Source organism: Culex pipiens, chromosome 2 (genome assembly GCF_016801865.2).
Source record: "Culex pipiens pallens isolate TS chromosome 2, TS_CPP_V2, whole genome shotgun sequence".
Lineage (NCBI taxonomy): Eukaryota > Metazoa > Arthropoda > Insecta > Diptera > Culicidae > Culex > Culex pipiens.
The window spans coordinates 200,752,970-200,780,616 of record NC_068938.1 but is presented as its reverse complement, the minus strand read 5'-3'; the positions used below and the strand labels follow the sequence as shown (position 1 = coordinate 200,780,616).

The 27,647-nt window shown below is 32.9% G+C and overlaps 1 protein-coding gene across 5 annotated transcripts in view; it reads left to right on the top strand.

Moving 5' to 3' along the window:
• Positions 1-27,647, top strand: part of LOC120419143 (OTU domain-containing protein 7B-like) — a 73,063-nt gene that overhangs the window by 22,251 nt on the left and 23,165 nt on the right. For 2 of the 5 annotated variants that reach the window (XM_039581777.2, XM_039581778.2), the window contains exon 2: positions 22,884-23,421. The exons of 2 other annotated variants lie outside the window; for them this stretch is intronic. In XM_039581777.2, the coding sequence (XP_039437711.1) occupies positions 23,301-23,421 (121 nt within the window). In that variant the 5' untranslated portion in view covers positions 22,884-23,300. Of the gene's footprint in view, positions 1-22,600; positions 23,422-27,647 lie in introns of those variants that run through there. One more of the 5 variants, XM_052707447.1, reaches the window with a different exon arrangement.

The following is a 27,647-nucleotide window of genomic DNA, read 5'->3' as shown; positions in this document are numbered from 1 at the left end:
TGGTGTGCAGTGGTGGGGACTGTCATCGATCAAAGTGGTGACGAGGTGCAAAATTCAACTCCTCTGTCCCGTTGGAACACCCCTCGGCTGATGTCACGCGGGCTCGTTGAGTTCGGATTTTAATGGAATGCAATTTATGCAAACCGGGTGTAAAGTGAAGGTCGGTGGCAATTGGGAATCTCTATTTAGTCCTTTTAATAGTAATGCAGCTCAAAGGGCACATCGACGGATATTGAAGAAGTCAGATTTTTTTTTATGTAAAATAAACAACCTTCCACAGCAAATCCGTCATAATACGAAGCACCCTGCGCGTCGCTTTACGACAAACGCGGGCAGCAATTGTTCTAAGGACCTAAATCTATGGCCCTTAACTGCTGCTTCTGCTGCCGCTGTCATTGTGTCGCTCCATCCAAACGAGATTATCACACTTTGATGACTCAATTAGCGCGCACACTTGCGATGAGCAGCACTTTGCGTGCATTGTGTGTGTATGTGTGTATGTGCGCAGGGGCCATTTGGTGTTTGTTTGTGTGTGCAATAGTACCCACCCCCTATTTTGTTATTGTTATTTGGTGTACGTGCCCTTTCCGTGGGAAACACAGTAAAAAAAACTAAAGAACTTTGAATTCAGCAAATGTTGTATCAGTCCAGTTGGTAAAGTCGTGCGTAGCACGACGCCGTCGCAAGTTCGAATCTTGCCCAACCACAGTTTTTTTTAAGTGTTTTGCCGCCTCTTTCAAAGGTTATCGTGGGTGCCACACATCCGATAAGAAAACCCACTCTCCCACTCAGTAGTGTTCGGGCCAGAACTTCCGATATCGAATTCGGCGGTCGTCTGAGAGGTCATTTGACCCAGACATAATTTGAAGCTAATTCACCACTTATCAAGCTTCTGGACACAGTGGCCGCGCAGACGAGCGAGCGAACTCACAGCCAATTTCGCTGCAGTCGTCAAAGCAAACGAATCCACCCCCACTCTCGTCCGGTGCGCCCCTATTTGCCAGGGATCAATTTGTTTACGTTATTGGAGACACTTTCCGATTGTGTTTCGCCCACCGTGATTGGATTCGTCGTTTTATTGGAAAGCTGTGAAATTGAGTTAGTGGCAGTGTTGGCAAAATATTCAAAAAAAAAAATATTTAAGATAAATTCCATTCAACAGAAAAAATCGTTTTGAAAAGTTTCTTCGCTATTTATTTGAGTTAAATAGAGAAAAAAAAACTGGCAACACTGCTTCGTTCCAAAGGTTATATGATCCGGACAATCGGGGTAGTCATCAGTGCGTTCGTAGTCAGCGGGCCTGGTCCCGGTCGAGCCGAGCCGGGACTGTCTCTTGGCGGAAACAATATGTGATTATGAACTCCATCGCGCACCGCGCCCGTTTGGTAATGTTTATCAGAAGCTTTAGTCGCGGCTCGGGGTACGTTTTGAATTTTGGTGTACTTTAATCGTTTTCAGGGTATCATCACAGGCGATTTTTAAGGATAATTGAATGCACTGGATCTTTGAAAGTTTTTTTTTCTTTTGAATTTTAAGCTCTCTGTAAAAATAAATATTAAATTGAAATAAAAAGCCAAAATTTAAACATTTCAATGAAAAATGGATCATATAGTAGTACAGTAATTGCAATATAGTAGTACAGTAATTGCAATCATATTTTTTTTTGCATAAAAAAAATAACTTCTGCGGTAACGTGATTTTTAAATGCTCTCACTACTGAGCAATTCTCTGAGATTTCGGTCATTCGATTTTTTTTTGTATTTTTTAATCCGGCTGATCCGGCTTTTGCATCATTAGTTCGTTCATATAATTTTCCATACAAATTTGGCAGGTATCCATACAAGAATGGTATGTGAAAATTCAAATATCTGTATTTTTTGATGGAATTTTTTGATCAATTTGGTGTCTTCGGCAAAGTTGTAAGTATAGATATGGACTAAACTGAAAAAATGATTCACGGTAAAATTTTTTTTGATGCTGTTTTATTTAACTTTTTGTCACTAAAACTTGATTTGCAAAAAACACTATTTTTGATTTTTTCATTTTTTGATATGTTTTAGAGGACATCAAATGCCAACTTTTCAGAAATTTCCAGGTTGTGCAAAAAATCTTTGACCGAGTTATGAATTTTTTAATCAATACTGATTTTTTCAAAAAATCGAGATATTGGTCGCAAAACTTTTAAACTTCATTTTTCAAAGTAAAATCAAATTTGCAATCAAAAAGTACTAGTGAAATTTTGATAATGTGCACCATTTCCAAGTTAAGGCCAGTTTTGGGTAACTTTTTTCGAAATAGTCGCAGTTTTTTTTATTTTTTAAAATAAGTGCTCATGTTTGCCCACTTTTGAAAAAAATATTTTTGAAAAACTGAGAAAATTCTATATATTTTGCTTTTTTGAACTTTGGTGATACGACCCTCAGTTGCTGAGATATTGCCATGCAAAGGTTTAAAAACATGAAAATTGATGTTTTCTAAGTCTCACTCAAACAACTCACCATTTTCTAACGTCGATATAAAAAAAGAAAAATAAAGAAAATTTTCTCAGCTTTTCAATTTTTTTTTTTCAAAGATGGGCAAACATATGCACTAATTAAAAAAAATGAAAAACTGCGACTATTTTCAAAAAAGTTTCCTAAAAATGGCCTTAACTTGAAAACGGTGCACATTATCAAAATTTCACTAAAGTAATTTTTGATTGCAAATTTAATTTTACATTGAAAAATGAAGTTGAAAATTTTTTGCGACCAATATTTCGATTTTTTGAAAAAAAAATCAGTATTGATTAAAAAATTCATAACTCGGTCAAAAATTTTTTGCACAACCTGGAAATTTCTGAAAAGTTGGCATTTAATGTCCTTTAAAACATATAAAAAAATAGTGTTTTTGCAAATCAAGTTTTAGTGACAAAAAGATAAATAAAAAATCATCAAAAAATTGTTTACCGTGAATCATTTTTTTTTCAGTGTAGTCCATATCCATACCTACAACTTTGCCCAAGACACCAAATCTATCTAAAAATTCCTTCAAAAGATACAGATTTTTGAATTTTCATACATAATTTTTGTTTGAACAGCTGCCAAATTTGTTTGGAAAATTATATAGACAAACTAATGATCCAAAATGGCTTCTTTGAGCATAAGAAAACTACAATTTTACTGTTTCAAAACTTTTGCATGGCAATCTGCAACTAAGGGTCGTATCACCAAAGTTTATAAAAGCAAAATATGGAAAATTTTCTCTGCTTTTCAAAAATATTTTTTTCAAAGGTGGACAAACTTGAACACCAATTTAAAAAAAAAATAATTACTGACAGGGTTGTTACGGACGGCGCGGATCGCGCGGATGGCGCGGATGGCGCGTATCGCGCGGATCTGGCGCGGATTTGCTGGCTAATTTTGTTCAGGCGCGGATTTCGCGCGGATAGCAATTTTCATAAATAAAATAAATGAGAACGATAGAATTTCTTTCAAGTTACAAAGGAAAATATTATAAGCAATTAAATAAGTTCTATCTTTTTCTTTGAGTGCAAAAACATCAATTTCTAAGAAGTTTTTAATGAAGAAAATTTTCTTCTGAAAATTATTCATTGTTTTTTTTCTTAATACGAATCTTCAAAATAATCTTCAAGAAGCGTTTATTTTTAAAAATGTATTGAGATTTCTTATATAAATTTTACATAACATTACGAATCATAGTTTTTGTTAACAATTGCTGACCTGGTTTAAATATTTTTCTACAATTATTCACGTAATACATTTAATTTTTATCTTCTGACTCATATTTTAAACTTTTTCCAAAGATTTAAACATAAGGATGTACATAAATGATTCTTAGGGTATGTTCCGGATTGGATTTAACCCTTAGATTTTTTTTGTTCGGTACAGGCTTCCAAAGTTTCCAAGGCATTTTTTAATATAGCAAACAATAAATATTGTGCGATAATATTAATTACAATTTCATAATTTCAAAATTCGAAAAATTGCAGAATTTCATAAAGCTTTAGATCTTTTAGATTTTTTAAGTTTTTACAATCTTAAATTTAAATTTTGAAATTTGTGGTTTATTAAAAATTGAAAGATTCTGTTGTCACTCTGATTTAGGTAGAATTGGTTCTACTCCCAATTATCAAAACATGACGAAATCCACTTAGCAATCTGCTAAAATCTCTGTCTAAAATTGAAAATTTCAGAATTTACATATTCAATTAAACAAAAAAATATAGAATTCATAAATTGAAATTGCCAAAACTTGCAAACTCAAAAACGCAAAAAGAAATATGAATTCTCTCATTGAAAAATTACAAAAAAATTAACATGGATTTTTTTAATTCTTAAATTCTTATTTTTTAAAGAAAGTTCTCAAGTTCTAAATTATAAAATTATAAAATTATTAAATTATTAAATTATTAAATTATTAAATTATTAAATTATTAAATTATTAAATTATTAAATTATTAAATTATTAAATTATTAAATTATTAAATTATTAAATTATTAAATTATTAAATTATTAAATTATTAAATTATTAAATTATTAAATTATTAAATTATTAAATTATTAAATTATTAAATTATTAAATTATTAAATTATTAAATTATTAAATTATTAAATTATTAAATTATTAAATTATTAAATTATTAAATTATTAAATTATTAAATTATTAAATTATTAAATTATTAAATTATTAAATTATTAAATTATTAAATTATTAAATTATTAAATTATTAAATTATTAAATTATTAAATTATTAAATTATTAAATTATTAAATTATTAAATTATTATATTATTAAATTATTAAATTATTAAATTATTAAATTATTAAATTATTAAATTATTAAATTATTAAATTATTAAATTATTAAATTATTAAATTATTAAATTATTAAATTATTAAATTATTAAATTATTAAATTATTAAATTATTAAATTATTAAATTATTAAATTATTAAATTATTAAATTATTAAATTATTAAATTATTAAATTATTAAATTATTAAATTATTAAATTATTAAATTATTAAATTATTAAATTATTAAATTATTAAATTATTAAATTATTAAATTATTAAATTATTAAATTATTAAATTATTAAATTATTAAATTATTAAATTATTAAATTATTAAATTATTAAATTATTAAATTATTAAATTATTAAATTATTAAATTATTAAATTATTAAATTATTAAATTATTAAATTATTAAATTATTAAATTATTAAATTATTAAATTATTAAATTATTAAATTATTAAATTATTAAATTATTAAATTATTAAATTATTAAATTATTAAATTATTAAATTATTAAATTATTAAATTATTAAATTATTAAATTATTAAATTGTTAGATTATTAAATTATTAAATTATTGTTTTTTGCCATTTTCTTAGTTCGAATCATTTTCGGAGTCATATTTTAGTTTAGAGAAATTTAGAGAAGAAAATATAATAAAATGAGAATTATCAAGTACAAAATCTCTAGATTTTATAATTTGGTAATTTATTTTAGGGTTTTAATTTTTTTTAATTTTTGAATTTAATTTTTTTCCTGAATTTGTTTTTAAAGCAACGATATTTAAAGTGTTACAAAAAATGCTAATGTTGTTGCAGAAATGGCAGAAAAGGTTCCACTTGGTGCAGGTGGGATATGAATCCACAACTGATCAACGGATCAGTAATGCTTTCTGTATTATACTTTTTTCGTTTAAAATTTCATTCATTATGTTACTCTCTTCTATGTTTGTCGCGATTTTTTTTTATATGGCGCGGATTACGCGCGGATTGGGGTTTGGGGTCGGCGCGGATCTGGCGCGGATTTTTTTTCGACCTTTCCGTAACAACCCTGTGTGACTATTTTCCAAAAATGTACCTGAAGATGGCTATAACTAGAAAACGGTGCTCTTTATCAAAATTTTACTTAAGTACTTTTTGATTGCTAATTCGATTTAAAATTTAATTTTTGCGACCAATATTATATTTTTTTAAATCAGTATTAATTAATTCAAAAATTCATAAAAAAATAAAAATAGTTTTTTTTTTGCAAATCGAGTGTTAGTGACAAAAAGTGAAATTAAAAATCACCATGTGTCATTTTTTTCAGTATAGTCCTTATCCATACCTAAAACTTTGCCGAAGACACCAAATCGATCCAAAAAAAAAAATCCTTCAAAAGATACAGATTTTTTAATGTTCATAAAGCATTTTTGTATGGACAGCTGCTAAATTTGTATGGAAAAGTATATGGACAAACTAATGATGCAAAATGGCTTCTTTGGGCATACCGAAGGCACCAAAAAAGATTCAGACAGATTAAAAATACAAAAAAAAAACGAATTTCCGAAATCTCAGAGAATTGCTCCATACTGATGAGCTTCATCTTTGGGGATGAAATTCAATTTTGTATTCATATTGCATATTTGGCATCTGTATCCTTTAAACGATTTTTTCTGATAGATTTGGTGTCTTCGACACAGCTGTAGGTGTTGATGAGGAATATTCAGAAAAAATAGGTACAAGAAACAACTTTTTTTGTTACACAAAAAAAAATAGTTTCTCAAAATCCTTTTTTCTATTTTTGATTTTTTGTTGTTTTAGGGGACAATAACTCGCAAGTATGGCCAATATGTTTTTTGTTGGTTTAACAATTGAATGAAAAAAGTTTTTAAAAATGCATTTTACACCTGCCCAGATGTTTTGCAATCTTTAGCTTTCAAAATATCAAAGTTTTGGCCAAATAAATGGCAGAACTGTACAATGGAATCTCACAAAAAATAAAATATTGTTGATCGATCTCAAATATGCTAAATATGATTTTAAACGCAGGAAAATACTTTTCAAATTGTTTTCAATTCATTAAACTTCTTTTTCCATTAAAATTTTGATTTTTTTTTGAAAACATATTTTTTGCCCTCTGATTTTTCGGACCGACTTTGAAGGTGGGCTACATAAACTTCAAAAAATATTGACAACGGCCTTAGAATCAAAAAATAATGTACATTCAGTCGAAAAGTACCTTACATAACATTTTATAAAATGCACAAAAAAATATTTAATTTAAAAAAATAGTGTCTTTTGAGACCATTTATGAAATAGTAGTTTATGCAAAAAGTAGCAAAAAGGTAAATACGACGAGTGCTGAAAAAAAACATGTTTTGCAACGAGTTGCTTACAACACTTTTTGCAATTCCGAAAAACGCTTCAAGAATGAAACATTCAAGTGTTTAGTAAATTCACCGTTCAAAAAAATATTGATGAATGTTTCTTTTCGATACTGGTGTTGAAAAGTTCAACTTTTCAGCACCCATTACAGTGCTGAAAAGTATTGGAAGGTATTTTCCATTCTGTTATTTTTGGTAGGGGAAAGTAGGCCGTTTCGTCTCTCCCGAAGAAAAGGAAAAGTTGACAGTTTTCTTGGGGAATTGCAAACATATTTTTTTACCTCTAGTTGCTGAGATAAAAGATAAACAAAAAGGAAAATTAAAGTTTACAAAGTCTTTCTCAAGTCTAACCCACCCATTTTTTAATGCCAATATCTCAGCATCTTATAGTCCAACTTTGAATGTAATAAATTAAGCGTGTGTAAAATTGTGTGCCTTTTTAAAAAAAATTTAGAATCAAGACTAATATTTCAAAAGGGCATATTATTATTGATTATTTAGCTTCAGATTTCCTGGCAAAAAAAAACAGAATTTGAGAATTTGTTTTTCGCGAAAAAATGATAATAATAGATAAAAGATGTCAAATAACAGCAGTTTATGCAACAAGTTGCAAAATAAAGTTTTTTTCAGCACGAGTCGTACAATTATCCAACAAGGTTTACCGAGTTCGATAAATACGACGAGTGCTGAAAAATCAAGTTTTGCAACGAGTTGCTTTCCACAATTTGTGCAATCCCGAAAAACGCTTATTGAATGAAATTTTATGCCAAACATCCATGTGTTAAGTTAACACAGCACACAAAAAAAATAAACAAAAAAATTGAAAATGTTACTTTTTGCAATTCCGTCGTGAAACTACCGTAAACTGGGGTCAATCGGGACACATGGGGCGAATTGGGACAGCAGTTTTAACCATGTTGGAGCACAATATTGTGATTTTTCTGGTTGGTTTCGGTTAGAACAGACTCAGACCAACAAAATGTGTACATCCATTTCCATATTTAAAAGCTTTAAGTGCTCTAAAAACTGCTGTCCCTATTCAGACTGTAGTCCCGATTCGCCCCAGATTACGGTACTCACTTTTCCTGTCATTCTTGAACGACGAAATAGCCTACTTTTCTGTACCAAAAATTACAGAATCGAATAGCAACACTTTTCAAAATAAATGCTGAAAAGTTCTACTTTTCAGCACTGAAATGGGTGCTGAAAAGTTGAACTTTTCAGCACTTGTTTCGAAAAGTAATACTTTTCAACATTTTTTTGATTTAAACGATTTATTGACAAAATACATGAAAATTTTACTTAAAATTTCACTCAATGGGTGTTTTTCGGAATTTCAAAAAATGTTGTATGGAACTCGTTGCAAAACTTGATTTTTTCAGCACTCTTCGTATTTATCCAACTCGGTGAACCTCGTTGGATAAATGTACGACTCGTGCTGAAAAAATCATCTTTTTGCAACTTGTTGCATAAACTACTAATTTCGATACTTCTGTTGGAAAGTTCAATTTTTCAGCACCCATTTCAGTTTGTTTCCATATGTTCTTCATATTACACTTAAATCATCAGTTAAAAATTATTCGAATTCTTTTAATACTATCGAATTATGTTTAGTTTGATCGACGAATATGAAAAAAGATGGTATCGTGTCATCATTTCTGGAGTTTTTTTTTTAAAAGGACCAATAAACCAAATTTTCAGTTTTTGCTTTTTGGGTGTTTTTAATACCCCTGACTCAAGGTGGTTCTAAAAACACCCAAAAAGCAAAAACTGGAAATTTGGTTTATTGGACCTTTTCAAAAAAAAAAAAAAACTCCAGATTTCCAATCTTTACTGTTCTATTTCAAGCTATCAGTACAAGTAGCATGTGTTTTCAGCCTCTTCATCCTACAGCACCCGCTTGTTATTCAACATGTTCCAGAGCTTCCATATGTTCGTTTCATACATCCTACATCGATCCCATCCTACTTTCTGCACCATCTAGTCTCGAAGAGTGTCCATCATTGATATTTTATGGTATTTTGATTTACTACAGTTTTCGTTTTTGAGTCCATTCGCTTGCCAAACTGCGCTGCCGCCTCTGGCCTAGGGGCAGACCATCCCATCGAAAATCGTCCGGGAACACACGGTGGAACACTCTTGATCTGATGCCATAACATTCAACGAGACTCTGTACGTCAACGGGTTTTCGGACCACAGACAAGTGGGATTGTTTTTTGAAAATCGAAATAAAATTGAAAAATGGAAATGTTTTTGTTCTGTTTTTGTCTGCGTCCGTATGCCAGCGCACAGAAGCCGTGGTCGGAATTTTTATAGCCTCGCTGACACTTGAGAAAGGTTGGAACTCGACTGCTGCTGCCCGTGGCCCCGTGCTGGTCGTGACCATCCATCAACTTGTGGACCGGGAAATGTTCTGATTTTCTTCGTTTTCCCTGCTTTTGAATCGGTTTCCGAAAGGTTTGAGTTGTGGCAAAATAATGAATTACATTGCAACAACCCGGTCGACGATGACATTGTCCGACCGCGTTCTCTGCTCTAACGAGACTTGCAGGTTGGCCACATGTGTGCAAACATTGCGCACGTGTGTCGGCTGCGTCAAGGTCGCCCGGAATAGCTAAGGTTGGAGGTACTAACTTCGGCAGCGATATGTTTCTATTAGGTATTTCATTTTAAACTACTTGTTCGATTATGTTTTTGGGTTATTGTGTTGAACGAAATGTATTACGCACTTGTAACATGGCTCCAACCTATTAGTACGAGGTCTTGGCAGCGTGAACAGTAGCAGTACTGGTTCAGAACTAGGTTTGACGAGATGACACATCGACTCTGGTTGGAAAGAAGAAAGAGGCGCCGCCGCCGCTCTTTATTATTAGATCTTGTCCTTGACATATTTGTTTTCATAGAGCAATCTGTAGATTTTATTTTCTGCCCTCTGCCTTGGCGTGGGGTGTAATACGTCATGATTGAGGAATCTCAACAGCACCGGGTGGGTGGTTCGTAATCATCGCCGCCGACAGAGGACGCGAAATCGGATCTCCGATGTGATTTTTTCCGCCAATAACAACCATGTTATTGGGTTGAAATCTTGTACCACCAGACTTGCAAAAATGCTCCCGAATGTCGTGGAGGACGACGTCCTCCCCCAGGAATCGATATTCAATTATCCGGAAAAGGGCGCCGCTCACCTTCCGGTCGTCGGTGTGACGTATTTCTTTCTGCGGGTGCACTTTTTCGGTTCCCCGAATATCTACCTTTTACAACGTGGAGACGGTATAGGGATAAAAATATCCAAAAGTGGTGATTCGATCCCAGAGCGCGGCAGAGTCTAAATTGAGACCGCGTGGGCGTTCGAGACGGGGTGGAGCAAGTTGTCTTTTGAGGGAAGGTGGTGGGGGCTGATCAATGGAGGACACAGGAAAAAGCTAAAAATAATGTTATTGGAAATATCTCCGTCCGGTGAACCGTGGAAATGAAGAAGGCTAAGGAGCTTCGATTTGGGAAATCTCCTGGAGCATTCGTACCTGAGTAATCGAATGTGTACTATACTTTAATAGCGAACCAACTACAGCAAGGCAATTCCATTTGGGTGAGCTTATCGCTCGCCAATTGTTGTTATCACAAACATGTGCCACCCTGGTGGGTCTTACCTCCAACTCTTACTCACCACGCAAAATCGTTATCACTAATCAGTGTGATTCCTGGACAAAGTATCACTGATGGGCATAACCCTCTAATTGGTGAGGCATTCTTTGGCGTTTGATCGTTGCAATATTTAGCCCCTGGGCCACACACGTTTACTTCCGATATGGACATACAAGTTGGTTGAAATTCCATACAACGAAGTCGTAACTGTCACTCGTTGTAGCATTGAATTGGAAATAGAAAGCAAAGACTGTTGGTTTTGATAGAGCAATTCCATTTCATGTTATCCTATGCTTATATAAGCCACTTTTGTGTATATGGAGCCAGTTACACTCGATAATGACATTTGAGAAGGGCGTAAGTGTTTTAAATATTATTGTATTTCGTAATTTAAATATTGCTGTATCTCGAAGCCGTTGCATCGTATCAAAAAGTGGGCAAAGACAAACTTGTAGGAAATTTGACGGGCTTTCCGAAAAAAATACACTGAAAGAAAAAAACACGCCACTTTTATGAGATTTTTTGATTTTTAAGTTTAAAAGTCAAATTTGAAGGGTAGCCCACGATTTTCTTTCGTTCAAAATTTTTGTGAAAATAGCCTTAGATGTTACAAAAAGACTCACGAAAAATGCAGGATGGAGCAACTCACCTAAAAAAAATACAAAAATCGTTTACTGAAACCGTTTTTTTTTTTCAAAAATGCTCTAAACATCAAAATTTTCATAATCCGAACACGAGAGTCGATTCTCCAGACAATTTTACATAAAAGTATCTATATTGACCATTGTCCTAAGTCCAATCCTTGTAAAGTTACAGCGGTTTTAAAAATAAAAATGTTGAAAAAATAGGGTTTTTTATGGTTTTTCGCAATTTCTATATGACAGACTTGATTTTTCAGTCTCGAAAATATTTTTACCGGAAAGCTCGTCCAATTTCCCATAAGTTTGCCTTTGACGACATTTCAATCGGATGTATGGGCTTACAGATATAAGCTATTTACATTGATCATAACTGAAAACATCATATTTTTTTCAGTCTAGTATAGTAACCTGGATAGTAAAATCACCGTTCAATCTTGTTTTAATTAAATATCAGTTTTTTTAAAAGTTGTGTACAATCATATAATTTTAGCTGGTAATCTTTTGATGGATATTCATATTTTCTCAAAAATATTGAACAATTAATACCAAATTTTTAATTAATAATGAATCTAAGGAGATCATTCATAAACCACGCGGATACTTTTTTTGAATTCTTAGCCCCCCTGCCTCGTGAACAGTTGTTAATACAAAAAAAAAAAATGCTTTTATGGAGCTTGGACAGTCGCTATACAAAAAAAATAAACGCTGGTAAATTTTTCGATTTAAATGTATTTTTATTATTTTCAATTAGAAAATTATATGAATTCCACTGGCAAACAACTTTTTGTGCAAACAGTCACTTTATTGCAAACAGTCACTTTTAGGTAGAGCGTCCAATTTTCCGGGGTTACTAATTTACCGGGAAACGGGAAATTTTCAACCAATTTCCCAGAAAATCCCGGGAAATTTCCAAACAATTTCCCTGGAAATCCCGGGAAATTTCAAATGTATTGAAAATGGTTAAGATCTTGGTTCTAATTAATATTATGCAACTTAATTATAAAGGACAGTGACTTTAATAGCTGAGCAGTTCTCTCAGATTTCGGTCATTCGATTTTTTTTTTGTATTTTTTAATCCGACTGAAACTTTTTTGGTGCCTTCGGTATGCCCAAAGAAGCCATTTTTCATCATTAGTTTGTCCATATAATTTTCCATACAAATTTGGCAGCTGTCCACACAGAAATGATGTATGAAAATTCAAAAATCCTTATCTTTTGAAGGAATTTTTTGATCGATTTGGTGTCTTCGGCAAAGTTGTAGGTATGGATATGGACTAAACTGAAAAAAATGTTGCACGGTAAAAAAAAAATTGGTGATTTTTTATTTCACTTTTTGTCACTAAAACTTGATTTGCAAAACAACACTATTTTTGTTTATTTTTTTATTTTTTGGTATGTTTTAGAGGACATCAAATGCCAACTTTTCAGAAATTTCCAGGTTGTGCAAAAAATCTTTGACCGAGTTATGAATTTTTAATCAATACTGATTTTTTCAAAAAATCGAAATATTGTTCGCAAATATTTTTCAACTTCATTTTTCGATGTAAAATCAAACTTGCAATCAAAAAGTACTTTAGTGAAATTTTGATATAGAGCACCGTTTTCAAGTTAAGTCCATTTTAGGTGACTTTTTTTTAAAAAATAATCGCAGTTTTTCAATTTTTAAAATTAGTGCACATGTTTGCCCACTTTTGAAAAAAATATTTTTGAAAAGCTGAGAAAAATCTCTATATTTTGCTTTTTTGAACTTTTTTGATACGACCCTTAGTTGCTGAGATATTGCCATGCAAGTGTTTAAAAAAAGTAAAATAGATGTTTTTTAAGTCTCACCCAAACAACCCACCATTTTCTAATGTCGATATCTCAGCAACTAACGGTCCGATTTACAATGTTAAGATATGAAACATTCGTGAAATTTTCCGATCTTTTCGATTTTTTTTAAACCAAGACAAACATTTCAAAAGGGTGTAATATTGAATGTTTTGCCCCTTTGAAATGTTTGTCCCGATTTAAAATTTTTGAAAATATTTTTTTCGAAAGGATCGGAAAATTTCACGAATGTTTCATATTTTAACATTGTAAATTGGACCATTAGTTGCTGAGATATCGGCATTAGAAAATGGTGGGTTGTTTGGGTGAGACTTAGAAAACATCAATTTTCCTGTTTTTAAACCTTTGAATGGAAATATCTCAGCAACTAATGTTCGTATTAACAAAGTCCGAAAAAGCAAATATTGAGAATTTTCTCAGCATTTCAAAAATATTTTTTTCAAAACTGGGCAAACATGTGAACTAATTTTAAAAATTGAAAAGCTGCGATTATTTTCAAAAAAGTCACCTAAAAATGGCTATAACTTGAAAACGGTGCACTTTATCAAAATTTCACTGAAATACTTTTTGATTGCAAATTTGATTTTACATCGAAAAATGAAGTTAAAAAATATTTGCGACCAATATTTCGATTTTTGAAAAAATCAGTATTGATTAAAAAATTCATAACTCAATCAATGATTTTTTGCACAACCTGGAAATTTCTGAAAAGTTGGCATTTTATGTCCTCTAAAACATATCAAAAAATTTAAAAAAATTAAAAATAGTGTTTTTTTTTTGCAAATCAAGTTTTAGTGATAAAAAGTTAAATAAAAAATCACCATTTTTTTTTACCGTGAATAATTTTTTTTAGTGTAGTCCATATCCATACCTCCAACTTTGCCGAAGACACCAAATCGATCAGAAAACTCCTTCAAAAGATACAGATTTTTGAATTTTCATACATCATTTTTGTGTGGCCAGCTGCCAAATTTGTAAGGAAAATTATATGGACAAACTAATGATGCAAAATGGCTTCTTTGTTCATACCGAAGGCACCAAAAAAGTTTCAGCGGATTAAAAAATATAAAAATTAAAATTCTAAAAAAAAAGAACGATTTCGTAGAGAATTGCTCAGCTAAAACAAGTGTAAAGATTAATTAACACCTTGACTGCTTGTAAAAATTAAATACAGAAAAAGCTAATGCTTGGAAGAATTGATACCAGGGTAACAAGAAAAAATTAAAATAGTGTAATATCTGAAGTGATACCCCCTGAATCGATTCTTTAGGCAATAATAAGTAACTGTGCAAATGTTGTTGTATATGGGAAAAATCGTAAAAAATGTATGGGGAAAAACATCGTTTCAGGATTTTGGCAGCAGGTGGCGCGGGTCTCACCCAAAATCGTCCAAGTGTGTGATTCTTGTAGGACATTAAATTTCCTACAACTTTGTCGAAGGGTGCAAGAAGATCCGAATGGATACGATCTTTTTTATTTGATGTTTTTTTAAATCTTCTCTTTTCAAATTTAAAATTATGAAAGTTCAATTGAAAACCAAAAAATTTCTTTCAAAACATCCCTATAGGCAGTCCTCTGGTGGCCAACCTGTTTTACCATAATTTGAACATGATCATTTATACAACGATTCCACGGCAAATCAGCAAGATCTAAACCAAAAGTGCGCCGGTTTTACGCAAATTTTTTTTATGGAAGTTTCTTGGACAAATCTTTTTGACGATTTTTTCTTGTTTCGCGATTTTCGGACGATTTTCGTAAGGGACCATCCATAAACCACGTGGACACTTTAGGGGGGGGGGGGTACGGCGAATGTCCACGACCCATACAAATAAGATTTTTTTTGTATGGACAATTGTCCACGAAGGGGGGGGGGGGGGTAACAGATTCCCAAAAAAGTGTCCACGTGGTTTATGGATGGTCCCTAATGACAATTTCAACTTGTAAAATTTGCAGTACCTACACGGAGAAAAAAGTGTTCCCAAAATCGTGAACAAGCGTTCATGAAAATGGGAACCACGAACAAAGTGTTCAAATCTCATGGTACGTTTTTAGAAATCGTACCATGGGATTGACACTTTGTTCGTGGTTCCCATTTTCACGAACGCTTGTTCACGATTTTGGGAACACTTTTTTCTCCGTGTACGAACTGCTAATCAGGCCCAACACCGTCAGTAATTTTCGCTTATCTTCCTACTAAATTGACACGCCATGCAGTAGGGAGAAGGCGGCAGTCAGTGTCATACCGACGACAGCGCTTCCAAGTTTGATTTGCGAAAGCACCCATAAAGTTATGATGCGGCATTGTGTTTGGTGGTGGCATCGTTGGCAGGCAGTGATGAGTCACACTTTTCGCCAGTCGCGCTTCATGCAAAAACTGCGAATGTAAACAGTTAAAAATCGATTTTATGAATATGAGGGTGTGCTTTTTGTGAAAACTTTCGTGCCAAACTTTGGTTGAAAGCACAGTAAGAAGTAATAAGTTATTGTTGATGAACAAAAATGATGAACGGGCAAATTAGTCATCGCAGCTTTCGATGTTGTTGTTGATTCAAGAATTGGCATCAGATGCTGGCCCTTGAACGCAGTGACGTCTTGTTGGGGGTTTGTTGGGCAATACTATTCTTGGAGTGAAAGGGGAATTCCTTTTCTAGTGAAAGAAATAAATTGAATTAAATACATGCTTTATTGAATTCCTTCTAAGACAGTTTCCTTTCATTTCATTTCAGTTTCAGTTATTGCGTTGTTCAGATACTTTTATTTTTAACTTTTTTTTTATTGCATCTTAGCGCTGAAGTGCACCTAACTCACTGAGTCATCGCAATATCTGTGGGAAATTCTTATCTCAAATTTATGAGAGCATCTCTTCCTACGACCAAACCAGAACAAAGCTGACGCATCCCGCTGTTGAGTAAAACAAAAATCAAATAAATAGCAATTTGCTTTGGTGAAATCTCAGAGCAGTTTGATAATTTATGAAGTTTTGCGTTTCAGCACATCAAGGAAAATGCAACCGCTTTACGCAATATCTCGACTCATGCAAAGAGAAAGGGGCAAAATAAACTTACTCTTTACTGGAGCAAATATCCGCTTCTTGCTTGATTTGTAGTCTTCAAAGGGTCAATATTTTATTACACTGTGCTTCAAAATTATCTTAAAATTAACTGCTTCTATTTGAAAGCTTAAAATCTTAAATTGAAAATTGATTGAAATGATAATTTGGTGGGTCTCGTGGCGCAGGGGTAGCGGCTTCGGCTGCCGATCCCGATGATGCTATGAGACGCGGGTTCGATTCCCGCCTTATCCACTGAGCTTCTATCGGATGGTGAAGTAAAACGTCGGTCCCGGTTTCTCCTGTCTCGTCAGAGGCGCTGGAGCAGAAATCCCACGTTAGAGGAAGGCCATGCCCCGGGGGGCGTAGTGCCAATAGTTTCGTTTCGTTTTGAAATGATAATTTGCTCCAAAAAACTTTTTTTTCGAAAAATTACTTGCAAAATTTGTGCAACACAGTGTAGTTGTATCAGTTTTATGAAGAGTGCCTTGGATGCTGCAAGTTTGCTCTAGAAAATTACTATCTCTGCATTTGTGCATTTGTGTCTATGTTGGCGGAAACAGTTTACTCAGCTAAGCATTGATAAATGCAATTAACCAAAGTGGTTGTTGCCATTAGTATCAGTTTAGTGGGGAGCGAGGGAAAGAACATTAAAGACTGCAGGTTTGTGGTAATTTGCTAGTGCCAGAATTGTAGGTGCTACTTTTTAACGAGTGCAAGTACTGGTGCATCTCCATCGTCATTATTGTGAGCATCTTGTGACTCAATAAATATTCATAAAATTATTAATTAGGTTAATTTTCACAAAAAGTTGACTTTGACAAAAGTATTTTATTTTCTATACAAATTTATTTTCAACATTTTCATTTTGGTTTTGACCTTTTTTGAAAATTTACCAGAAAATTAGCATGAGTGAAAAAGCTAATTTTCGTTATTGTTTATTAAACTTAATTTCATATTTCATGGTTTTTTTCTATCATTTTGGTTCTAATACAAAAAAAACGCGAGAAAAAGCATTTTGAATTGGCTTTTTTGAAAAAAATATTTAGTTTTCCGAGTCAGTATTGGAACCGACATGAGAAATGACAAATATTTGCAAGGCCTTTGTTAATTTGATTTGAAGTTTTTGTCCACCCCACCTCCCACCTTCAAAATATCCTCACGAAATTTTGAATAAAATATTGACTAAAATTTAAATTTTCATTGAAAATAATTGTAAAATTATTTGGTAAATAATTCAGAATTAAAATTCAAATAAAGTATTTTTTTATTTTAAGCAAATTTAGAAATTTGGCTTAAAATATTGGTACAGAACATAAATAAATGTTCAGAAAAAAAAACACATTTTCATGAATTCAAAGATATTTCACAAATTTTAAAAAGTAGCATAACTGTTATGATTTTTATACCATTTTGTGGTAATGTTTGTTTCGAAATTTCTAAAATCAGGCTTGTTTTTTTTGTCTTAACCTGAACTTTGATAAGACCCGAGGGACAAAAACTATACATACAATTTGATTATATTGTTTGCCTTACTGCTTCTTTCCGTATAAATGTCCCATATGAATTTTCATCAGTTTAGAGTTATTGATGCAGTTTGTTTCAAAATTGTGTGCTCTTTCAGAAAAATCAAAAATATACAGTATTTTGTTCTCGAATTGTAAAGGAAAAAAGGAAATCCAGTTTCTTCGCGATATTTAAAATTAATTCTTAAATGGAAATAAAATTCATCAATAAAGAAATTTTTTGATCTGGTCAAAAATAACATAAATATGAAAAACTTTGTTTTTCAACATTGAAATCCAGTATCTGTTAAGATTTCATCATAAGAAAACTGGGTGCTTTTTAAAGAATGACCAGAACCCCTGATTTTAATTATATTTTTTTTGGGTCTTTATACAGCAAAAAAAAAAGTAGTAATCCAGCTCCAGGTAAAAAATCATGATCATATGTATAAAAAATACATAAAAATATTATTTTTTTCGCAATAAAACAAACATAAGATGGTTTAAATTTAGGAAAAAATCTACTAAAAAAATCATTCAGTCAAAACCAGGGTTGCGAATGAGCGAGCGAGCCAGAAGCCGTGCTCGCTCATTCATGAGCATGAGGACTTAACAGGTAGCTCGTGCTCGCTCATGCTCAATGCATGCGCTCGCGCTTAATGAGCGCTCATCAGCAAATCAGGTAGATTTTTAGTATTGTTTATGAATCTGGCACAGGCCAATTGGATTGCCACATTTGAAGATAATTTCATCGCGAAAAAGGGACATGAACTCATCAAAGTTGCATTGGTAATTTAATTTTGGTTAACCGCGGTAAATTCATCAAATTATTCGTTGGCGTCGAACTGTCAAAAATTGATCGCGGTGGATTGCGGGGGATACTTTTCTACCCAAGTTTTTTGTGTGATCAATGTGGTAATGGTAAATTAATGAAACTTTAATGTTGTCAGCCTATTTTTTTTTCAGAGTTTGATAATTAAGAAAACTAGTTTTGATTAATTTCCCGATAAATGAAAAATGGCTGACACGCAAGTAAAGTGTCTTAATTTGCTAAGAATCCCAGACACTCTTTTTAGCTTATTTCACTTTCAAATTTAGAGTAAACTGTCAAGGAACGGAATTTTTAGGTCTTAAATAAGCTGTAAATAGGATGGTAATCGATTTTTTTTTATATTAAAACATGTTTTTACTTGTGAGCACGCTCATTTCTCATTTATTTATTTGGATCGACTCCAGCATATAAATAAGATAATTGATGTGAAAATTATCTAAGACACAGATTTGACATTTATTATGCAAAATAATTTACAAATAATTGACTAAACAAGATGGGGACTATCCATAAACCACGTGGACACTTTTTTGGGAATCTGTTACCCCCCCCCCCCCCCCCTCGTGGAATTGCCCATACAAAAAAAAACTTTTTTGTATGGATCGTGTACAATCGTCATACCCCCCCCCCCCCCTCCTAACTGTCCACGTGGTTTATGGATGGTCCCATGAGGTGCCCAGGAATTAAAACATGACTAAACGTATTACCAAGAAAACATATTTGTATTCCTTAAAGATACTTTTCAGCTTTATTAAATAGTTCACTTTCACGTGTCACTCTATTATCAACTTTTTTTTATTAATCGAATTATTTCTACACAGTAAAAAAGTGTACATTTGGAAGTTGTAATTTTGTAAGGTTGAATATTACCTCTTGTATTTCTGTAAGTTTTTTTTATAGTTTTTTCTTACTCTTGCTAGTGCCTTAGTTAAAGAAATAATTGTTCCTAAATGGATTATGATGCAACACACAGCTGTAAGGAACTACAAAACTCTGTTATGCACTTCAAAATAACTCATTGTATCTTGATTATTCACCAATAAAACCGAATTGAATTGAAAAAAAAATTGAATATTATTTCTTGAATGTTATAACTTTACCTCGATTTAGACTGAAAAAGTTGCATTACACCAAAAAGGTGGCAAAATTACAAATTTTCAGAAGTAAAATTACGCATTTTCTAACATAAAAGATATACTTCCCAGATGTAATATTTCTAAGGTTTTTTTTTACTGTGTACAGATCTTAATGTAACACCTTAACTCCTTAACTCTGACTCCAAAACAAGTTTCAAAACAAAAAAATACGACAAATAACTTCATCCAATATTATTAAGATTAGCCTATTCAAGCCTCCATTAAAAAAAACAACCTCGAAGCTCTGCTGAAAAACAAAAGTTATTATCGTTTACCCGTTGCAGGTAAAAAAATACCGCTCATTTTGCTCAATGAGCAAAAATGAGCGCGAGCGCGAGCAATGAGCATTTTCGCTCATAAAATAAATGAGCGAACACGAGCAAGAGCAAACGTGAGCTAGCTCGCGACACGCTCCTCCTCACGAATGAGCGAAAAATGCTCGCTCATGAGCGGATGAGCGCTCAAAATCGCAACACTGGTCAAAACAATAAACTATTTCTTGAAAAATGCAATTCTTGTTTTAAAAAATACAGAAATTCTTAAAGAAAAAAATCAGTTGTAATCGATTACAATCGATTGCATACTAGGGTGGCTTGAAGTTGTATGGGAAAATTTCAAAATGGACTGATTCAATCAGAACAGGCATTTTACGGTCCCATTTGGGCCCCCAAACAACCCCCCAAAATTTGAGAGCGATTGGATTTGACCCGGCTTTCCGCAAAGCGATTCAAATTTGTATGGAAATTTCTATGGGAGAACCCTCTTTTTTACATTTTGATTTTTATAATTTTAATTTTTCACTCAATTTAAAAACTAACACCGTAGAAGCATAGTCCTGAATGGTAGGAAGACGGGGTGGCTCATCTACAGGGTGTCAACCCATTTCTAGCTTCTATTTAAGACCAACAAATCGCAAATTAGGACTGCCACGCAAAAAGAGGCTGAACAAAAAATCGTAAAAATTCAGTTTATCACATAAAATTTCCTTGGAAATCGATTGCAAATGATTGAAAACACGGTAAAAAAATTAAGATGCTAGTTTGGCAACCCTGTCTTCCAACCATGTCAACATTTCTTGGAATAAGTAGTTAAACAACTTTTCCTAAGACACCAACGCTTTAAAAGGTCACGAGTAGAAGTTAGGGCTTAGTTGACACCCTGTAGGTGTGTCACCCTGCATGTCAATAATTTTAAATAAAAGCCACATTTATATACAACAACTTTTCCTAAGACACCATTTTGCTAGGTTGCTTCCTTATTACGTTAAAAAATAAGATTTCGAAATATCTACCGAAGTACTGGCAGTGTTGGCAAGAAATATAATTTTCAGCACTTATTTTGAAATGCCTCTTTTAAAAACTCTGTATCTTTTTCCAGAAGCAAGATAGGACCATACTTTCTTCGGGAAAGTTTTAGAGGACATTCAGGACTATACTTCTACGGTGTTAGTTTTTAAATTGAGTGAAAAATTAAAATTATAAAAATCAAAATGTAAAAAAGAGGGTTTTCCCATACAAATTTCCATACAAATTTGAATCGCTTTGCGGAAAGCCGGGTCAAATCCAATCGCTCCCAAATTTTGGGGGGTTGTTTGGGGGCCCAAATGGGACCGGAAAATGCCTGTTCTGTAAAATCGATCATGTCGAGCCACCCTATTGCATATATAATTTATTTTTTGTAATTGTCTGCTCAACAACTTTGTAGAACATAGTTACACTCTAGAATATTACTCTGCAAAATCACAAAAATAAAACGTAATTTAAAAAAAACTAAATGCAAAAAACGTTTTAATTAATTGTAGATCCGAATTTTTTTAATTTCCTATTGAATGATATGTCCCAAAATATTTAACAGCCAAGTATCGCAAAATGAGAGAATTTTTTTAATGAAAAATACGTTTTTTTCGAAATTCTGAGTACGCTATCAAATTTGGCGTCCAATTTCACACAAAAGTCTCAGGCTGAAAATTATTGAAAAAAGAGTCTTTTTTCAAATCTAGAGTTTTTTTTGAAAAGGTCCTATAAACCAAATTTTCATTTTTTTTTTTGTATTTTGGGTGTTTTTATAAACGCCTTGAGTCAGGGGTATTCAAAAACACCCAAAAAGCAAAAATTTAAAATTTGGTTTATAGGACCTTTTCAAAAAAAAAAAAAAACTCTGGAAATGATCAAAGGTGGAAGGGGTCGTACCGACCTCCGTCACGAGATATCGAAAAATGGAGCTCGGATTCGTGATCAGGGACAACAGTTACCCCTTAGGACAACGTCTCACACAAATCGAAGAGGAGTCGGGTCAACTGCTGTGTGAGGTCGCGGAGAATGACCCATTGAGATTTTTTTAGTAATATTTAAAATGTTTTAACATATTCGCAAATTTGAAGTGTGTTGTGGATGGACCTAAAGTCAACTTGTGTCAACATGGTTTTATTGTTTCAATGCTCTACCAAATTAAAATTTGAACTTTTTAATTTTCCAAATTTATTGTCATGTTGTCCGTTGGTAAAAAGCAGACAAGTTATATAAAAATGAGTCAATAGTTCAAAGTTGGCCTTCCAAAACATTAAATATCATCACATGACGCTGGCCAGAGCAACTTTTTGTGTTCACAGCTTCCCCGAACACAACTGCTGTCCCTGCTCGAGCCGGAGACAACAACAACCGGCAACTTCCGTCACCCTTGTTTTAGACCAAGTGTGTTTGTATGTATAGATCTCTCTGTAGGCGTATGTGTGTGTATTTGTGCTCACGGATGTAACCGGTGCGGTATCTCTCGAAATAGAAGCAAAACAACAAAAAACTCCCGGCGATGCATATATTTTTGTGTAACTCATGTCTATTTTTCTCTTCTTCTTCTTGGTCTACTTTTTTTGCACACACACAACCACACCCACCCAACCAACCCACACCGTATGTGTGTCTCTTCTGCACTGTCATCGCGCGGGCCGGATCTGTTGTCCTCCCGTCCTTGGTGTGTGGGTCGAATCCATCCCAACCAACCAACCACACTATCATCATCGTCACGATCATCATGAATGCGGCCACCTTGGACAACAAAACAACCCATTCATGCCTTAAAAACTAACAGAACTCATCGTGGAACCGGCATGGGACGGAACTTTGTGCTAACCTAGCTTTAAATCCGGACAAGAAATCCGGCGAAATTGCGACCCGCATCGACGGAGACTTTCGGCCACAGCTTCCGAGCCGGAACAACAGCAGCAGCGGCAAGGGCAAGATTCGTTCCGGAACCGACGGCGAGGCCGACCAACGACGGTGTTGTTCCGGTCCGGGTGGCTGTACCGGGTGTTGCTGTTGTTGCTGCTGCGGCGGATGCTGCCGGCGGAACGGCGGCCAATCGACCCAGAACCAGCGCAGACGAAGACGAAGCACCGGAAGTGGCAACGGAGCGGCAGTTGCTGGTGAGTCGCGACAGGTGCGAAAGTCGCGCAGTGCCAGTAGCGGTGGAGGGGCAGGAGGGGCAGCAGCAGGTGGACGTGGGGCTATGGAGACCACCCACCTGGTGACGGAGTTTATCACGCACACCGGCGCCAACGCCCAGGACGCCGTCAGCTGTCTCAAGTCGTGGGAGTGGGATCTGAAGAAGGCGCTCATCGATTATAATGGTAGGCAACTTTTTAATTTGTTTTTTTTTTGGTAAGGATGAAGGGTTGGGTGGTTCATAGTGTTGATAGTTAGTTAAGTAGTTGTACTTGCTAGTTGGATATTTTTAGAATTTAGACAACATAACTAAACTACCATGCCTCTCCATAAAACGAAGTTGACTGAAAGTATTCAATGGAGACGCATGATAATTTTAAAATGCAGGTTTATCGCGAGTGCATTGATCACGTTAAATGATTTAATTTTACTTTCCTATCATTCCCTTGAAAAATCGCATTGGTTTTCACGTAACGGACCATGATAGAAAAAATCCCACTGCTCATTTTTTTTGCCGATGTTATTTTATTTTCTCGTATTCATGAAATCATTTTGCAAGGTGCTCAAAATACCCGCAGGATCCAGATTGAAAGTGCTCTGATCTGATTTGGCGATTAGGGTGTTCCTATCCAAAAATAAAGCTTTTGAAAGATCTCCGCAAAAAAAAAAAAAACACTTTTTTAAATCATATCATATCATAATTTTATCTCGTCACACTTCAAAGAAAGGTGATTAGTAAGGATTTAAGAGCGAGTCCACGAACAAGGCATACCCCTTTGTATGGGACGTCGTTTGGACCTCACCAATCTGCCTGAAATTTTCAGGGGTTGTTTGTACCTATGAAACTAGCATCTGTCCAAAATATGAGCACTCTAGGTCAACGGGAAGTGGGACAAATTGGGACACAAAGTTTGGTGGCTCAAAAACGTCAAAGATCTTAAAAAGGCTATAACTTAGGCAAACTTCAATTTAATTTCAAAATTCAAAATGCATCTGAAAGGGCTTGGAAAATGCAACAAAATGCTGGAAAAAGCATCCCAATTGGTTGAATCTAAAGGGAGTTATTTGAACATTAGTGAAAAAATAGCATAATTTTCAAACTCAAATAAAAAAATGTTCCATCCAGATATCAACTCATTTCGACCTGCAGCTTGTAGGGGACATTTGAGACTACCATCTGAGACTGAGAACGCTTTGGGTAAGGCAGCTTAACGTATTAAATAAACACTTTTGCTTTAAGTGATTTTTTTGGTTGTGAGTTTTTGCTCGGGGGACCCCTTAGATTAAATTTTCCGGTGATTCGTGTTCCTGAGACAATTTCACGACAGAAACATGCACAAAAATGTTTATTTTAATCCATTTTAACCCTTTAAAAAATAAAAGTTAAAAAATTTAGAATCTGCCTTTTTCTGGTGTCATCTAGTATCCTTGGAAACGAACTTGATTTTCAATAAATGTGAGTCGAAGATTTTTTATACTTTCATTTTTTAATTGGTTAAAATTGATGAAAATAACAATTTTTATGCATGCTTCCTATGTGAAATTGTTTCAGGAACACGAATATGATAAAATAATTACCAGAAAATGGGATCTAAGGGGTCCTCCGAGCAAAAATTTACAACTCAAAAATTCACTAAAAGTAAAAGTGAGCAACTCTCTACCAAAACCGGAAATGGATTTTATTTGTATTTTTTGATTTGGCTCAAACTTTGTGGGGGCCTTCCCTATGACCAAAGAAGCCATTTTGCATCATTAGTTTGTCCATATAAATTTCCATACAAATTTGGCAGCTGTACATACAAAAATGGTACGTAAATATTCGAAAATCTGTAACTTTTGAAGGAACTTTTTGATCAATTTGGTGTCTTTGGCAAAGTTGTAGGTATTGTTAAGGACTATTTAGAAAAAATAGGTACACGGAAAAAAAATTCCCGATTTTTTTTTATTAACTTTTTTTTTCACAAAAACTCAAATTCCCAAAATACGTATTTTTTGATTTTCGAGATTTTTTGATATGTTTTAGGGGACAAAAATCCGCAACTTTTAAGCTATAGAGAAACATGGTCAAAAAATCTGCCGCCGAGTTATGATTTTTTGAAAAACTGGTGATTTTTGGAAAAAATCGAAGGTTCATACATAAAATTTTTTTGACCTCATTTTTTTGTGCAAAATTGAATTTGCAATCGAAAATTACTTTACAGATTTTTTGATAAAGGGCCCCGTTTTCAAGATATAGCCACCGATAGATTGATTTCAACGAAATATTTGCAGTTTTTCAATTTTTAAAAATAGTGACCATGAGCGATCATTTCTGAAAATATTTTTTTTGAAAAATTCAGAAAATTTGCTATAAAATTGTCTAAGAGACATTGAAGATTGGACCTCTGGTTGTTGAGATACAGCGGCTTAAAGAAAAAGAAACACGAAAATTGAAGTTTTCTAAGTCTCAGCCAAACAGCCCACGATTTTCTAATTACGATATCTCAGCAATTAATGGTTCAATTTTCAATGTTAATACATGAAACATTCGTGAAATTTTTCGATCTTTTCGAAAAAAATATTTTGAAAAAAATTAAATCAAGACTAACATTTTAAAAGGGCCAAACATTGAATATTGTGCCCATTTAAAATGCTAGTATTTTTTTTTATTTATATTTATTTCAAGAATTTAAAGAATTTAAAGAATTTAAAGAATTTAACGAATTTAAAGAATTTAAAGAATTAAAAAAAAATTAAATAATTTAAAGAATTTAAAGAATTTAAAGAATTTAAAGAATTTAAAGAATTTAAAGAATTCAAAGAATTTAAAGAATTAAAAGAATTAAAAGAATTAAAAGAATTAAAAGAATTTAAAGAATTTAAAGAATTTAAAGAATTTAAAGAATTTAAAGAATTTAAAGAATTTAAAGAATTTAAAGAATTTAAAGAATTTAAAGAATTTAAAGAATTTAAAGAATTTAAAGAATTTAAAGAATTTAAAGAATTTAAAGAATTTAAAGAATTTAAAGAATTTAAAGAATTTAAAGAATTTAAAGAATTTAAAGAATTTAAAGTATTTAAAGAATTTAAAGAATTTAAAGAATTTAAAGAATTTAAAGAATTTAAAGAATTTAAAGAATTTATAGAATTTAAAGAATTTAAAGAATTTAAAAAAATAAAGAATTTAAAGAATTTTAAGAGTTTGAAGATGCTGAAGAATTTGAGGGATGTAAAGAATTTAATGCATTTTAATATAAATAAAATCTTTTATGAATTTCATTTTTTTGTGAATTTGAATAATTTTAAGAACTTAAAATATATTTAACACAAATTTTTAAATCAAAATTTCTTCCAAAATTTTGAATTTTGTTTAACCATTTTCCTGAACATTTAAAAATTTAATGTTTTTTAAACACTCAATTTTTTTTTTGAATTTTTATGATGTTTAAATTCTTTAATTTTTCATAAGGTTTGGGATAGTTTTATAATGGTTTAATAAATTTCAACACTCAAACACTATAGTATACACTAGCGTGCCCAGATCCTCAAGGAAGGTGGGGCAACAATATGAGTGTTTTGAAAATTTCGTCGTTTATGGACACCCCCTTAGCAATTTTAAAACAAATTTCTGAGGATAGTGGGGCAACTGCCCCATGTTGCCCAACCCTGTGCAACTTTTGTACCAGTTTAGTTTTGATACAAAATGACTTTTCACGCAATTTGATGAAATATGTTCACGCAATTTGATGAAATATGTCGGATGATACATTTTGTGATAGTAATGATGAATCGGTACAACATATGTACCAGTTGGGTGAACCGGTTCAGCTGAATCGGTTTAATTTTGATTTAAAATGACTTTTCATGCAATTTGATGAAGTTTGATATGTCGGATGATACATTTCGTGATAGTAATGGTGAACCGGTTCAACTTTTGTACCGGTTGGGTGAACCGGTTGATCTGAATCGGTTTAATTTTGATACAAAATGCCTTTTCGTGCAATTTGATAAAGTTTGATATGTTGGATGATACATTTTGTGATAGTAATGATGAATCGGTACAACATTCGTACCGGTTGGATGAACCGGTTAAGCTGAATCGGTTTGATTTTGATACAAAATGACTTTTCGTGCAATTTGATGAAGTTTGATATGTCGGATGATACATTTCGGTATAGTCATGGTGAACCAGTTCAACTTTTGTACCGGTTGGGTGAACCGGTTAAGCGGAATCAATTTGTTTTTGATAAAAAATGACTTTTCATGCAATTTGATGAAGTTTGATATGTCGGATGATACATTTCGTGCTAGTCATGGTGAACCGGTTCAACTTTTGTACCGGTTGGGTGAACCGGTTAAGCTGAATCGGTTTGATTTTGATACAAAATGACTTTAATGCAATTGGGTACTAAAGCCCTATGTCAATTTTTAT